Raw genomic sequence first — 14458 nt, 5'->3', positions numbered from 1 at the left:
TTCTCTCTCTCTCTCTCTCTCCCTCTCTCTCTCTTTCTCTCTCTCTCTCTCTCTCTATATATATAAATTTACAAATTATTTATATGAAAATATAAATGTCATCCCTTTCGTCATCCTCAAATGTTTCTTTTCTTTTCTTTTTGTTTAGAATCAGTATTCTTTGTATCATGTAGACCTTACGTGTACATGAGAATAATATTCATAAAATAAATCTTTCATTTTTCTAATTAAAAGATCCACACATTCTAGTTCATTAGTATATAGATATCTCAATGCGCATGTTTTAATTAATTAGAATTTAAAAAGAAATTTGAAAAAATTTAAAATCAAACAAGTACGTACGTATTTCTCTGCGACGAGCGCTACATTACAGATTGATAAGAATTTAAAAATTCTACTCCGATGTGGTTGAAATTGGCGCTTTTTATCGGCACGCTTCCCCTGTCATCCGACAGGGAGCGCTATATTTCGTAGGTGTTTCTCGCGCGACGCGAGAAACGCGCTAGTGCTAGTGCGCGCAGCGAGCCGTCACATCGTCAAGATGGCAGTCGGTGTACTGGACTGATTGCTCGCAGTATGGATTTTGCCGCGTGATTCTTGACGCCGCAGTGATTCCCGTCCGTCTCCGTGGGGAGGAAGAGAAAAAGGAGGAAAAAAAAAACAGGGACAGCACGGGTGGTCGCCGGGTGCCGCAAATGGTGTCGCGTCGCATAAACTCGGCCGATCGAACACGGTAATGAGAAAAATATCACGGGGCAGCGTGCGGTAACGGAGCCCAGGGCCATTCTACAATGGTGGATAACAGTTGTATTATCGAGGGAAACGTGAAATTTCGCGACGGCAAGAAGGTGAGTCTCCCGGAGTTGTACCCCTCTGCGTACCCCGCCTGTTTCGCCTGTACGAGGAAAAAACACCGAGCGCAGAAAAATCGCGCGCTACACTCCATTTTCGTTCTCTCCACCTGCGACAATCACGCGAATATTTTCGCAATTTCGCGTATCTTATTCGCGACGCCTTGCCGACAGGCGTGTTGCCTCGTCCGTTTCGCGAATTTTCATGCGCGTGTTTCTCACGCGATGCTCGTCGATGAGAGTCACCTGACTCTTCTCTTGTTCGCGATAAAAATTATGTAACGATTACGGGGGCGGTTTATAGCGTGTATATGTGTACTTTGCACGACGCCGGTGGCTCGTTTATGTCTGTGTTTGTATAGAATGCCCCCGGAAAAGATGCGCGATAATAGCAGAACCACTTCGGGCTGTCAGATTTTACTTTTGGAAAAAAACAATGTACGGACGAGCTAGGAGATTTAAATTTAACAGTTGTTTTACATCTGTTTTTGCGATTATTTATCCAAAAATAAAAAGCATAAAATTACATGTTATACAAATATATTTCCTTTTACTTTTATATATTTTATATATATATTTAATATATATTTAAATATCGCATTTATAATTAAAGTCGAGAATATTTTATTATATTATAAATTTTTATATGCATGTTAAATATTTGAAAATATATATTAAATAATATTGATAAAAACTAAACAAAAAATTATTAATGAAAATATTTCTAATAATTTTTTTATTTTATGTGTATTTAACTTTTATTTAAACTTTTATTATATAAACTTTTATTATATTTTTTTTTATAATGAACATAATTCTTATATTTTTATAAACATATTTTTTAATCATAATATATAAATAATTTTTGTGACATCTGTAATTTTGTATATTATCAGTGTAGATACAAGATAGATACAAGATAGATTTATCGTACCTTTTATCAGGCATACTTTTATATTTATGTTGATAGTATGATTTTATTTCTGTAAAAAAAAAAGTTAAGAATTGTAAGATTATCTTTCCTCTAACTAATATTTTGTAAAAAAAATAGCAAAAAATGATTATATTTAAAAATATTATAATACGTGTATATAAATCTTAATAATGTTATTTATATATTATTTATATCGTTATTTATATATTATTTTAATAATTTTTATTAGTTTAATATTGGTACTGCAATTCATCTTTCAATATATTTAACATAAAAGAAATTATATATCTGAAATGGAGGAAATTTGATTACATCTAAAAAATGAAAATCTAATTTGGAAAAACCACATTATTGTAGCGAGGTTGGCGGGATTATATTATTTAAGGACGTGCTACAGGGAAGTAGTTAATCCAAGTCTATAAAAAGAGAGTGGTAGAATAAGGTATTTAAAAAGAACCCTCGTTTACTTTGATCGCAAGCTCAAAACGAATGCTATGTCATGTTTCGTAAGGTGCGCCATAATTTCGTTATTAGTTTTTATCACAATTATTTTTAACAATATATATATATATAAAACAATGTATTTTATGAATACAATTTATTTTGCAGTGGAAGACAAGATGGTGCGTTATGCGAAAATTATCACCAGTAGCAGGTAAAGTAAAATTTTTTATTCTTAAACGCAGTTGTAAGCAATAGCCTTATTGTTTTGTCATTCGTTTATCTTTAATATAAATTATGATAATAATTTGTCATTACTGACAATTAGATAAGATTGTATCAAAGGCGTGATATGTAAAAAATTTGCATTGTTGTATCGCATTTATATTATGTTATATATTATCGGAGCGAGAAAGGAAGAGAGGGAAGGGGAATAGCAAGATAATAAACAGGAAGCATTATATATTCTTGAAGCACATATTTTTTTGCTTTTGTTATCATGTTGATACGGGTGGTATCTGGCAATTTGCATAATAGATTCTGTGCTTCATATCTGCTTGCAAACTATGTAGTTCCTATTTTTGCAAGATATTTTTTGGGGATTTTATAATTAAGAAAATATGAAATTTATTGTGCGTAGAGCAAATTTCGTTCTAGCTTATTATGAGCTAATATATTCATAAAAATGGAACATCATCAACTATCTTTTTATAAGGATATGCAAAATTGATTTCAAAACATCGTTACAATGGAAATTGACTCTAATTGATTTTCATTTTTACGCATATCATACAATAATATTATAATAAAATATGCATTTAATAAGCTATATATATAATATTTTTCTATAAAGACCGCTTGTAATCAAAAAGGTTGTTAATTAGCAATTTAATGCAGTCGAGATATCGTTCGTCTAATTGTTTAATATCCATTGTCCAAAATAAACTATAGCGATCGGGAGGAGAAGCGGGGAGGGAGAGGACTGTTACAGTCTTCTGCATTCCATGTGTTACAAATTGCTGGAATTTGTAGCCGAAAAGTTAATTATTTCCACTTCTCTCTCTGTCCTTTTAAAGGGACCCTTCCTACTTGTTATCAGTACAAAAGAGTCCCCCTCTTTTTAGACCTACCTAGGGTGGCAGCTGCCACATCTGTTACAGATTGGTTGCTTGAAGCAACAAAAAATTTCCAAGAACAGCTTTGCTCCTGGCAATAACCATTAATACGTGATCCCTATAACTTGAGGATATTTTAGAACCAAGGGTCTCAGCGCTTCATAAATTTTTCTTAGGTAGTTAACGAAGAGAAAGTAAATGCAGAATATGTGACGCAAAACTTATTTCTGTATATCGGGGATGTGTGTGTTGCGTTTATCATAAATTAATATCTACCGGGAAATAATATGTAAAATGAAACGTATGAATATTTTTGTTTACATTTATATGTATTAATAAATATCAAGCATTCATTTATTATTTCGTACGCACATTTACGGCATAAGAAATAATCATCTCTAATTTATGAAAAATAAAGTTAGCGTTAAAAAATTGCAAGCCTTATGTAATACAATATTACTATATATTATATAAAAATATTAAACATATTTAAACGGCATTTAAATTTTTGAAAAATTTTTAAAAATCATGTTTCTTTTTATCTTTATGCATCTTTTCCTTAAAAGTGATTGGTTCGATTATTATCATTTTTTAAAGATCTGATCAGAAATAAACACATTATGATTTTTAATATAAAGAAATTGTAATTTTATCAAAAGTTAGGAACATTCAGAATTGTTTTAAAAATTGACTTATTATTGAAATCATATTAAAAAGAGCTTACATAATAAAAATCACTGATAAAAAAAAAGATAGCTAAACATATGTGAAAAAAGTGGAAAAAAACTATTCGGATATATTAAAGCCCAGTATTGAGAAAAAGGAGAATAAAAATAGTTTTGCCATATGACACAACTGCACTGTTAAAATACATGTGAAATAAATGAATATTTTTTTATTTCGTTAACAGATTGCTTGCATTTACAACTGTATGGGGATAGTAAGGATCGTTACAAGCAAGGCCAAACGAAAGCGTCTTTGAGCTTACAACATTTTCTGGGAGTGGAGAGCGGTTTTACGCTTGACAAAGAATCCAATACAATCGCCATAATTTGCCAGGATGTGACAGTCGTCCTTGCGTTCGACACGCGAGAGCGATTGATACAGTGGCAGGTTAAGATCTCGAACAACTTGGGCGAAGGTAAATTGCATGCAAAATATATTAGTAAGAAAGAGAGAGAGAGAGAGAAAGAGAGAGAGAGAGAGAGAAAGAGGGAAGCATATATTATAGTTATGCAGGATTCTATGCGAAGAGTTCTCTAGAATGGATAAAGTATAAGTTTGAAAAAGTTAATCGTACCTCGTATATTTAACTTTCCAATTTTGCCCAGCAGATCAGCAATTCTTGATACTCATCTCTTCGGTACCGTCAAAGGCAAAGTTCACTAATGGGCCGGCGCACTTGCACATTCAGGACCGTCGTTTTTGTATCACCATCGGCGTACCTCCACGCCTCGTCGGTATATGGGAGATCGCGCATCTTCGACGATACGGTGTGGTCGAAGGTAGATTTTGCTTCGAAGGTGGCTCCAGATGCGGTCGAGGCGAAGGGCTACACGTTTTGATAACAGATCAGGGAGACGACATAGTCAAGACGTTGCAATTGGCGGCCGAGGGAAAGCTCACAACGAAAAAACGATCGCCACTCGGTAGAGAACAATCGATAACGCAAGACAGCCCGGGACGGCGTCAATGTTCCCGCGCAGAGACCAGAGCCAGCGATTTCTTTCCCTCGACCGCTTTGTATTCGACATCTACGTACGAAGAGCAATGTGACAGCTGTAAGAACGAGAATTCGCCGTATTGGTCATCCGCAGAGAGCAGACAACAGACAACGGAACTCGATGGCGATTACAGTTGCAGGGATACGATGTCGATATCAGAGCTGCCCGATCAGCAGCCTAGCGGTGAGTGGCGCAGCTGTTCGCTTACTCGTCAAGGCGCGACTGGTCTCGAGAGATGCGCCAGTTGTATTAGCAAACTTGGCACTGTCTCGAAATCATCCACCTTGATTACGGCTACTATGAGTGGCATAAGCAGCCCAGCTGCTAGTACGTTGAACAATCTAGGATGTCACTTGCAACCTCGTACCTTTGATCGACTCTCGCTGTCCTCTTACAGCAGTAGTAGTCATGATAGTGATTACTCTGGCTCGCAGCAGATCGAATGCCAATGCGCACAATCAAAAACCGCCCAGTCTCAGACGGCGCAGCAGACGACGGTTCGTCGAATGTCACCGAGCCCGAGCACGCTGCCACCGAGACCGCCAAAACCGTCCCAACCACCATCATTACCAATATGCAATCAATCTATCACTGCCAAGAAGCCTAAAAAACCACCGATGCCACTGCCAACTGAGCAACAACAGACCTGCATACACACAATCAAGTCCCAACAAACTCAACAGTCTCAGCAACAATCACAGCAGCTCATGACTCGCAGCGCTACAGGGCCTTATGAGAACTACGACATTCCGAAAACAATTCTAGGTCATCATATGCTACTGGAGCAAGGCCCGCAACCGGAACAATATTACGACACACCGAGAAAAATCAAAGAATGTCTTACACTGCCGAAAACTTACCCCAATTACGACACGCCTCAGGTGCCACAAGCTGTAGTCTTGCAAGGATGCGGATGTCCCGCGAAACTCACAGTTCAGTCGCCCAGATCTTCGGGATGTCCTTGTCACAATGTTATGAGCTGGGCTGGCTTTGTCTTACCTTATTGTCGACGCGGCGCAGGAATCGAGCCCACCGGCGTCACGGTACATCCGGTAAAGCTTTCGGGTGAAGGCAAGATGCCAGTGGTGAACGCCAGTGGAGAAGTTGCCATTTATGCAACCGCCAAAAGGGTAAATAAAACTGACTTGACTGACGAGAAGGCTATCGTGGAGAGCTGCGGTTGTGTCACGACAAGTAAATCGAACAATTATGAAAACATTGAGCCGATAATAGACATGCAACCAGAATCGAAACAGGCGAATTATGTGAATATAGATTTTACGCAATCGCTCGAACATTACGAAAACAGCAAAGATGTATTAACAAAGAGCAGCATCTCGCAGGAAGAGATCGAGAAATTTGCGGATCAATTGAAGGAACCGGCACCCGAAGTACCAGTGAGCGAAAGCGTTTCCAAGGTTTGCGAAAAGTGCGGTCACGCAAAGGAAAGGGAAAATGATTATTTGGTTATGGATCCGGACAAACACACTCCGAAAAAACCATTCCCCAGTTACTTACCAATGCAACCGATTCATAATGCTTGTTCCAAAGAGATCTTGTCCAGGCTCTGCAGCGGCATCAAGAGTTCTAGCAATCCGACATTATCGGGATCCACATTACTCGAAGGGAATAAAAAGCGTTCTGACTCAGAGTATCGTGTGCCAGGTTCAGCAATGTTATCCAGTCCGTATCTCAGGCGTCGTTATTTGGACACAGGTAACGTTACAGAGTCCGGTAATAGTGGTATAAATATACTTCTCAGAAAACGCTCTTACTCCGCCGAGTCCGCGCATTATCTGGACGACGAAAGTCATACATTTCCGTCCACACTTACCATCCATAAGTGTTCGAGTGAAGCGGATAAAAATTCTTTGATAACCGGTGAGACACATAACCCGTGCGTAAGCTCCGAGAGTAAGATCAGTAATAGTGATCACGAGAACGGTCAGACATTGGTAGCCGGTGTTGCATCTCAGCCATCGTTTATCAAGATCCGACGCTCATCATCCGTACCATCCAAGACAGGTCACAATAGAGACTCGTCGAGTAGCAACGATTCTGGCGTTTCTACTGGTTCCTTGAGTCACCGAACGGCAGAATTTGTTGAATATGAGTTATCGTTGACGGGACCCACCGCTTCAGTGATAAAGCAGAATATGTTGTCGCAAGTTTGTCGCAAGAGTCCACCGCCCACGTGTTATCACAGCAGCCTGCCGAGAAAGTCCAAGTCCAGCGATCCTCTTCGTGAAATCTCCTTTCAATTTCAAAAAATCAAGATACCGACGAAATCTTCGTCTGCGGAAGCTGATATTCCTACGTGTTTGCCGAAAGTCGCGAAGGGTTTCAACAGTCCCGGTGAAGTCTCGAATACACCCTATATCGATTCTCGGAGTACCAGCAGTGGTACTTCCGACATGTCGGATTATATTGAAACCTTGTCGCTATCGTCACACTCTTCATCCGATACGCCCGACAGTCTAAGGTAATATTTTGCATAATTACAAATATTATAGAAACTTATTTTGTTTTTTTTCATCTTAATTTATATGATTTATCAAGAGACACAAATTACATGGAATACTCTTTAAACTTATACAATATATACAATATTTTAAATTATTAAAGCATTTTTTTTATAACTGAATTATTATGAAGTTTTTAATAAAATTTCAATTAATTTGACATGAAAATACGTTATCAGTTTTTGATTTAAAATATTTTGATAATTAAATTGTGGAATAAAGAATCAAATGTTTTATCTATTTATAATCTTACTGTCCAATTTGTTTAAATATTTTAATTGTATAGATATCTTGTTTTATAAAGAACTATCGTTTTAATCAGTTTCTATCTAGTAACTACATAAATTAATTTTTACAAATCAATTATATATATTTTTTTATTTTTGTAATTGATATAAAAATATATCATATGTGTACAGATTAGGAGGCAGAGCAGTAGCAACCACTCTACGACCTCGTAGTGGGAAGGAATACTATAAAATTGATCGAAGTATCTTGGTAGAGCAGGGACGAATTCTCACAACGGCATCTGCTAACTATGCAAATATCACTCCAGTGTTAGAAAAGAGCGAATCACCATCACCTGGTTACATGAGCAGTTCACCGTTCGAGCAACCACAACCAACTCGTGAGCACTTTCTGTTCCCTGAAGTAAGTAGTACAATATTATAAAATGATAGATGGTAACAAATTGAATCTTATGAATCTGTATAACATCGAACTCTAAAACAGTAAAGTTTTTTTGATGCATAAATGAAGCAATAATTTTCAATCAAAAACATAATCTTGCTTATATCTCTGTGACATTTTTATAGGCAATAATTATATCATATTTTTATATTATATTTTTCTTTATTGCAGGAAGCTTGAATGTAATATTGTTTGGAGAAAAAAAAAATTAAAAACTTGAAGTTCCTAGGAATTCCAAACAAAATGAGTAAGAATGAGTATTTCAATAATGGAAATTATAATTGGGGCATTGTGACTATTTACACTATACGCAGATATCTGGGATTACTTTCGAACTGTCTATAATCATTCGCCACATGCCAATATAGTAGTATAACATGCCAAATGACTGTATCAAATAACAATCAAAAAATTATAATTCTAAGAATACGAAAGCTCTCTTTAATCAAATTAAAGGTTTCTTTTATTGATGTTTTCGTAAAAGTCTTCCTCTAAAAAGCACAATCAAAAAAAAAAAAAAAAAAAAAAAAAAAAAAAAATGTATAAAAAGACAAACTTATACAAAAATCTAGGTACTAGCGTATAGTCGAAATAATGTCAGTAATCAATTCCTACAACGACTCAAACAATTTCTAAAATATGCTCAATAAGAAACTAATAGTTTGTATAGTAAAAATCCTGCCCTAGGATGTAAAAGATATGCATTTTATACTTTATATGAGTATATCGTTTTTTAAATACTTTCTTATTTTGTATGAGTATACTTCTATATATACTATTGTACAGTCATCTTCGAAAAAATTGAATGAGATTAATAACTCTTAGAGATTTCACGTCAGAGTTCTTGAAATTTTATGGATCAATTAATATGACATCAATGCTCATATAATACAACAGAGTTGTATCTTGAATCAAATTAGTTAGTTATTAGTTTTATCTCTTTTAAAATTCAACACTTAAAAATAGTAAAAACGTTAGTTTATATTCTTTTTTAGATTTCTGAAACGCTAGAGAGGAAAATATGGAATTGTATATTAAATAGGAAAGTAGAGTGGCTCCAGTGTAACAAATTTACAAAACATTGAAACCATCACAATTATAGTTGATTATCATATGCTATAAAGTTTTAAGAACTCATCTCGTTTAGAAGAGATATGATTAAACAATATTTGTTTGTACTGGTTGAAATATTATCTATCCATATTCTGTACAACCAAAAAATGCACTGAACATAGTCAGTCGCATAGCATTCACAGGGTTTTCACATTTACAAGTTACTTTTTAAAGATTAAGATAAAATGTTACAGCCTTTAAATGGTCTTCTTTCTAATGAGACATACATGGTAACTACCATAGTCTCTGGGCAATCAAAGACGGCACTACATATAGATTAAAAACAACTATTTCTAAGTAAGATTTACAAAATGAGTGTAAAGATCTAGTTCGGCATTTGTCATATAATGAACTTTTTCAATCTTTTTTTTTATTATAACATACATCTTTTTAAATCATTTAAGTCTTACATCTTTATTATTTTTTACTAGATCACTCGAGGATCTCGATATCATAAATTAAAGTAAAACGCAAACGTAACGCCATCTTTTTTTTTTACGTTCATATAATTATTTTAATTTCATTTATTGTTGCATTGTACTTAAAATAATTTGTAATGTATACTTAATTATTTAATTGTGATTATGGTACGTGCTTTATATATTTCTAAAAAGCCTTTACCAAAAATATTTATTTCTATTTTGGTGGTATATGTCTCACATATTTATATATATTAGATACGATTAAATGAAATATCAAATTGAATAATATATATTTACAATAATTATATTAAATCTAAAACTGTATTTTATATTATTTTTAGTATTATTTTTTACAAACATAAATATGCATATTATACATGAGCATATTTATAATATTTTGTGCTTCTTCCATATTCTTGCTTCTTTTACCTCTCTTTACTCTTCTTTTTTCACGAGAAGAAATTACAAATTTATGAGAAGGAATATAATTCATATAACATTGCACATACAGTGAATATATCATGCTGAGGAAGTTAGCATTAATAGTGATATTAAATGCAATAATAAAAACTTAGAGTTATACATTTATAAGAGAGATCGATCTAGATTATTTCATACTGAGATATAATTAATACATACACAGAATTCTGTTTTATATTCATCGTGCTATATCTTTGGCAAATAATCAAATTAATATTTCCATTTAAAAAATCATGGATATAAAAGATATTGTGGCCATCAATGAAAATTTATAAATATTGTACTTGCTGGACAATACATATTGTAGGATGAGTTATGGATTTCATCAGCATTAGTAATCAGCTTTGTGTCATACGAAAGTATTTTATTTTCTTTTGATGTCTAAAAAAATAGAAAAGTTCCATAATTTTTATTTTCTTAGATATTGTATGAATGTAAAAACTTTTTTCGAATATGGCATTAAAGTTGTCTTGCGTTGCTTTTTTTTCATCTTATTGTATCTTATCTATGTTATATTATCCTTTAATTAAACATATAGGTTCATCCCTATTCGGCCAAATCTAATACTGTTTTATACAAAAAGAATCTTTAGGTTTTATCCTCTTGTATTCTTTGTGTATACACTCTATTATAAAAATAATTAATCCATACAAGTCTATTACAATATGCATTGATTTAAATCGAAAACAGTGTTCTTTTACAATGTATAGATACATACATACAATGATTTTTATATAAAATTATAAAAGTATTAAAGCGTAGTATTATTACAAGACTGAGAAATAGTGGATGTAACGAATAGTAGAAAATATTCACAGCTAGAATGTATAATTTATATATGTACAGATCTAAGCAAAATATGAAATCAATCATTTGTAAAATGTTTAGTTTTTCTGTCTAAACATTCCTCAAGAAAAATATTCAATATCCCGTGTAACACCAATATGTGCAAACGAAGATATTCTTTTGGTCTTGTTTAAAGTGTATAGGAATTATAGCTTAACACTTACATCAAATAAACAGTAGAAGCCTTAATGAAATACTGTATACAAAAACGATTTATAGAAAGTGATACGAAGATACATTGAATTTCGCGACGAAGTTTACGTATATATATATACATATATCGTTTATTAAATATTTTATGCAGGTATTAATAGAACACGAAACAATATTTATATTCCCCTTTATCTGGATTTTACGGCCTCGAATTCATAGATTGTAATACCTTCAAAATATTATTCATAAGCTAAAGCCGTCATTATACCCCATGATCTGCATGTATGCGTTGCGTGCGCGCGAACATATACACATACGCGATAACGAAGACGAAATTGTGTGCATCCTGGGTATGAAAATGTGTTGAATGCGAATTTGCTTGCATATGTAAATTTATTGAGTGACTCTCTGTTTTTTTTCTTATTTTTATTTATTTTTCCATAGATTTGTTATGTCAAATATGCATTCATATATCGAACACAGAAAATCTGTAGAGAAGAAAAAAAAGAGAGAATAATGAGATAAGTTCAAAATCATATTATTAAATTTAATAATCAGATAAATATTTTCCGTTTTTGATTGTATGTATGAAGTAGAAAGTCACTCGTATAAACACATGCTAGTCATGAATCAAGTATGATATATTGTAGTCATGATATATTTTTACTGCAAAGGAATTATATATATTATACATAGCCTAAAAATTAAGCACATGTTTATTGATTTATTTCATTCTTGGAATTATCTTCTAGTTCAGTAGAATTATGGACCAAATATTCGTTAATATATGAGGAATTTTAATCATATTTTTTAACTTGATATGTAATTTTATGGCCAAACATACTATAGTAAGAGCAGATAAAATGATAAATAATCACATATTCATTCTTAAACAAATTTTTATTATTTTGTTTACTTTTATCATAATATTTATTCGCTCATGACTTCATTTTAAAACTGTGCAATATTTTTATTATTTAGTCGTCACTCTTTGAGAATTATTCATAATTATTTTTGGAGAATAAGTGTGTATTAAATATATTCATAAAGTTAAATACATGTGCTAAATTTTAAGCTACGAGAAACCATATCTAAGAATTTATTAATGATATACATTGATTAATAAAAAAATATGCATATATTATATATATTAATTAGAAGTAAGTTTTCAAAGGGTATTACCAGTGCTCTATTCAGAATCGATGTACATAGTTTTGGTGTAGCCTTAGTATATATTATATCTTTTATTTTTTGTGATTCGAGAATGATGTCATAAAAGCGAATTTCAATTGTACATAATACTTATCACGATGAAATGCGCTTAAAATGTGTCTCTAAATACTTTTATATTAAAATAATAGTGATTCAATTACATTCTGTGAGTACATTTTATAATAATATGCATTTAAAATCTGATTTAGGAGCATATATCTCCAAAATTCTCGGTGATGTAGAGATTTGTCGTATTTTTAATTTCATTATTTACCAATCATATTACACTGCTTCATTATATTTATTAGGTGGATATCAGAAAATAAGACTGGCTATTTTTTATCTTTTGTGCTATCGGATATGAAAATAGTTATTTTGAGAAATGCATTACTGACGATCCATTAAATAAATTATTCAAAGTTGGATCATTGATATAGCTTTTCATATCTGATAAAGATCATCTTTATACATTATTTATATTAATTGGTCTCATTTAGTGTGCAGTAATGTGTACTTATAATTAAAAAAATGCGTTGAAAATAATAGAATCACATGTCCGGAAAAGTAAACTAGATCTATTTCCTTTGACAATCTGTTACATGAAATAATGAAATTCTCCTCGTGTTGTAACAACATGATGGAATTGTCAAAGTGCTGGCGCTTTCGCACTGCGACTACTTGTACGTCAGTTTAATGAAAAAAGAAATATATAAGATAATATTTAGAGAAATTTTACATAAATTAAGAAAGAAATCGTCCGTCAAAAAATAATTTTTTCCTTTCTACAGGATTTGAAAGTGTATACTAATGGCACACATGCAAAATTTTATTCTTAAAATAAATTATCGATAATTTTTCATATTTCTTTGATTTATATAGGTCTCTTTAAAAAGTTTATCTAAGTCTTATTCATAGGTAGATTTATATCCGATTATACACATTGTAAATTAATATGGAAAATACAATAATATTTCGAAAGTAGAAATCATTTTTTATTTTTTATTTAAATTGTGATCTTTTTTTTAACAGAAACAATTAAAATAATAATGTATCATTAAATTTACTTATTGTTTCTAAATGAATCAAAATCATAACAATTTATACAAAGAAATTTGATTTGAAGAACAAGTGGATATTAATTGTTTTCTTTGAATAAATTATTAGCTGCTATTTGTATACACTTTTTGTATAATTTATAACCAAAAGTATCCATAATATTTGTAAAACAGGCACAATATGTATTCTAAAACGCGCTTTCAAATAACTGTTATTGAGAGATTGAAAAATATATAAAGACTCTTTATTTTCTGAAATTAATATAATGAAATTATAACACTCTCTAGGCCATTCCGCAAGATCGTAAGAAAAGTAAAATATAATAAGTAATGACTAATGGAGCTTAAATATCAGATTGTAGAATGCATTTCATGAAAGGGATAAAATTATTTACTTCGAATTTTTGTAATTATGATAAGAGAATAAGTAGGAAGATGATGAAAATTAATTAAATTATTATAGTACGCCATAAAAATAAATTATAACTCATACACAGTCCGTAGTAGCTGAAGTCATTAATTTATTAAGAAAGTAGAAAAAAATAAAGAATTTGAAAAATACTTTTGTATTTTTGTTACTTTTCCAAGCCAAATCCGTTTATATAATGATAATATCTTGGTTTTAAATGCTTATATATTATTAGTGAAATTTACATTCATATTATATCTAATTATGAGAACTTTTACAATATGTTGATATTTCTTTGAAATATCTGATAAGGATATCTATTTTAGTGTCTATAATTTTAATATAGACATATTAATATGCAAAAGTTAAAATATTCCAGTATATATATTTAACAATAGAAATATGTGAATGTGCTATATAAGAATAGTGATAGAGATATATAATAAAGAAATTATATGTGAAAGAAATATTATTTTTTATAAAATTTGAAA

At 31.9% G+C, this 14458-nt stretch overlaps 1 protein-coding gene across 1 annotated transcript; it reads left to right on the top strand.

Annotated features, from left to right (window-relative positions):
* The first annotated feature begins 511 nt into the window (after nt 1–511).
* Nucleotides 512–14131, top strand: LOC126858245 (uncharacterized). The gene is made up of 6 exons (XM_050608416.1): nt 512–848; nt 2395–2440; nt 4252–4482; nt 4676–7547; nt 8007–8238; nt 8449–14131. Exons 1-6 carry the CDS (start codon nt 792–794, stop codon nt 8455–8457), a joined length of 3447 nt encoding a protein of 1148 aa, XP_050464373.1. The 5' UTR covers nt 512–791; the 3' UTR covers nt 8458–14131.
* The last annotated feature ends 327 nt before the right edge of the window (nt 14132–14458 follow it).

The sequence above is a fragment of the Cataglyphis hispanica genome, chromosome 24 (assembly GCF_021464435.1).
Source record: "Cataglyphis hispanica isolate Lineage 1 chromosome 24, ULB_Chis1_1.0, whole genome shotgun sequence".
Classification (NCBI taxonomy): Eukaryota; Metazoa; Arthropoda; class Insecta; order Hymenoptera; family Formicidae; genus Cataglyphis; species Cataglyphis hispanica.
This window is presented reverse-complemented; position numbering and strand designations above follow the sequence as displayed.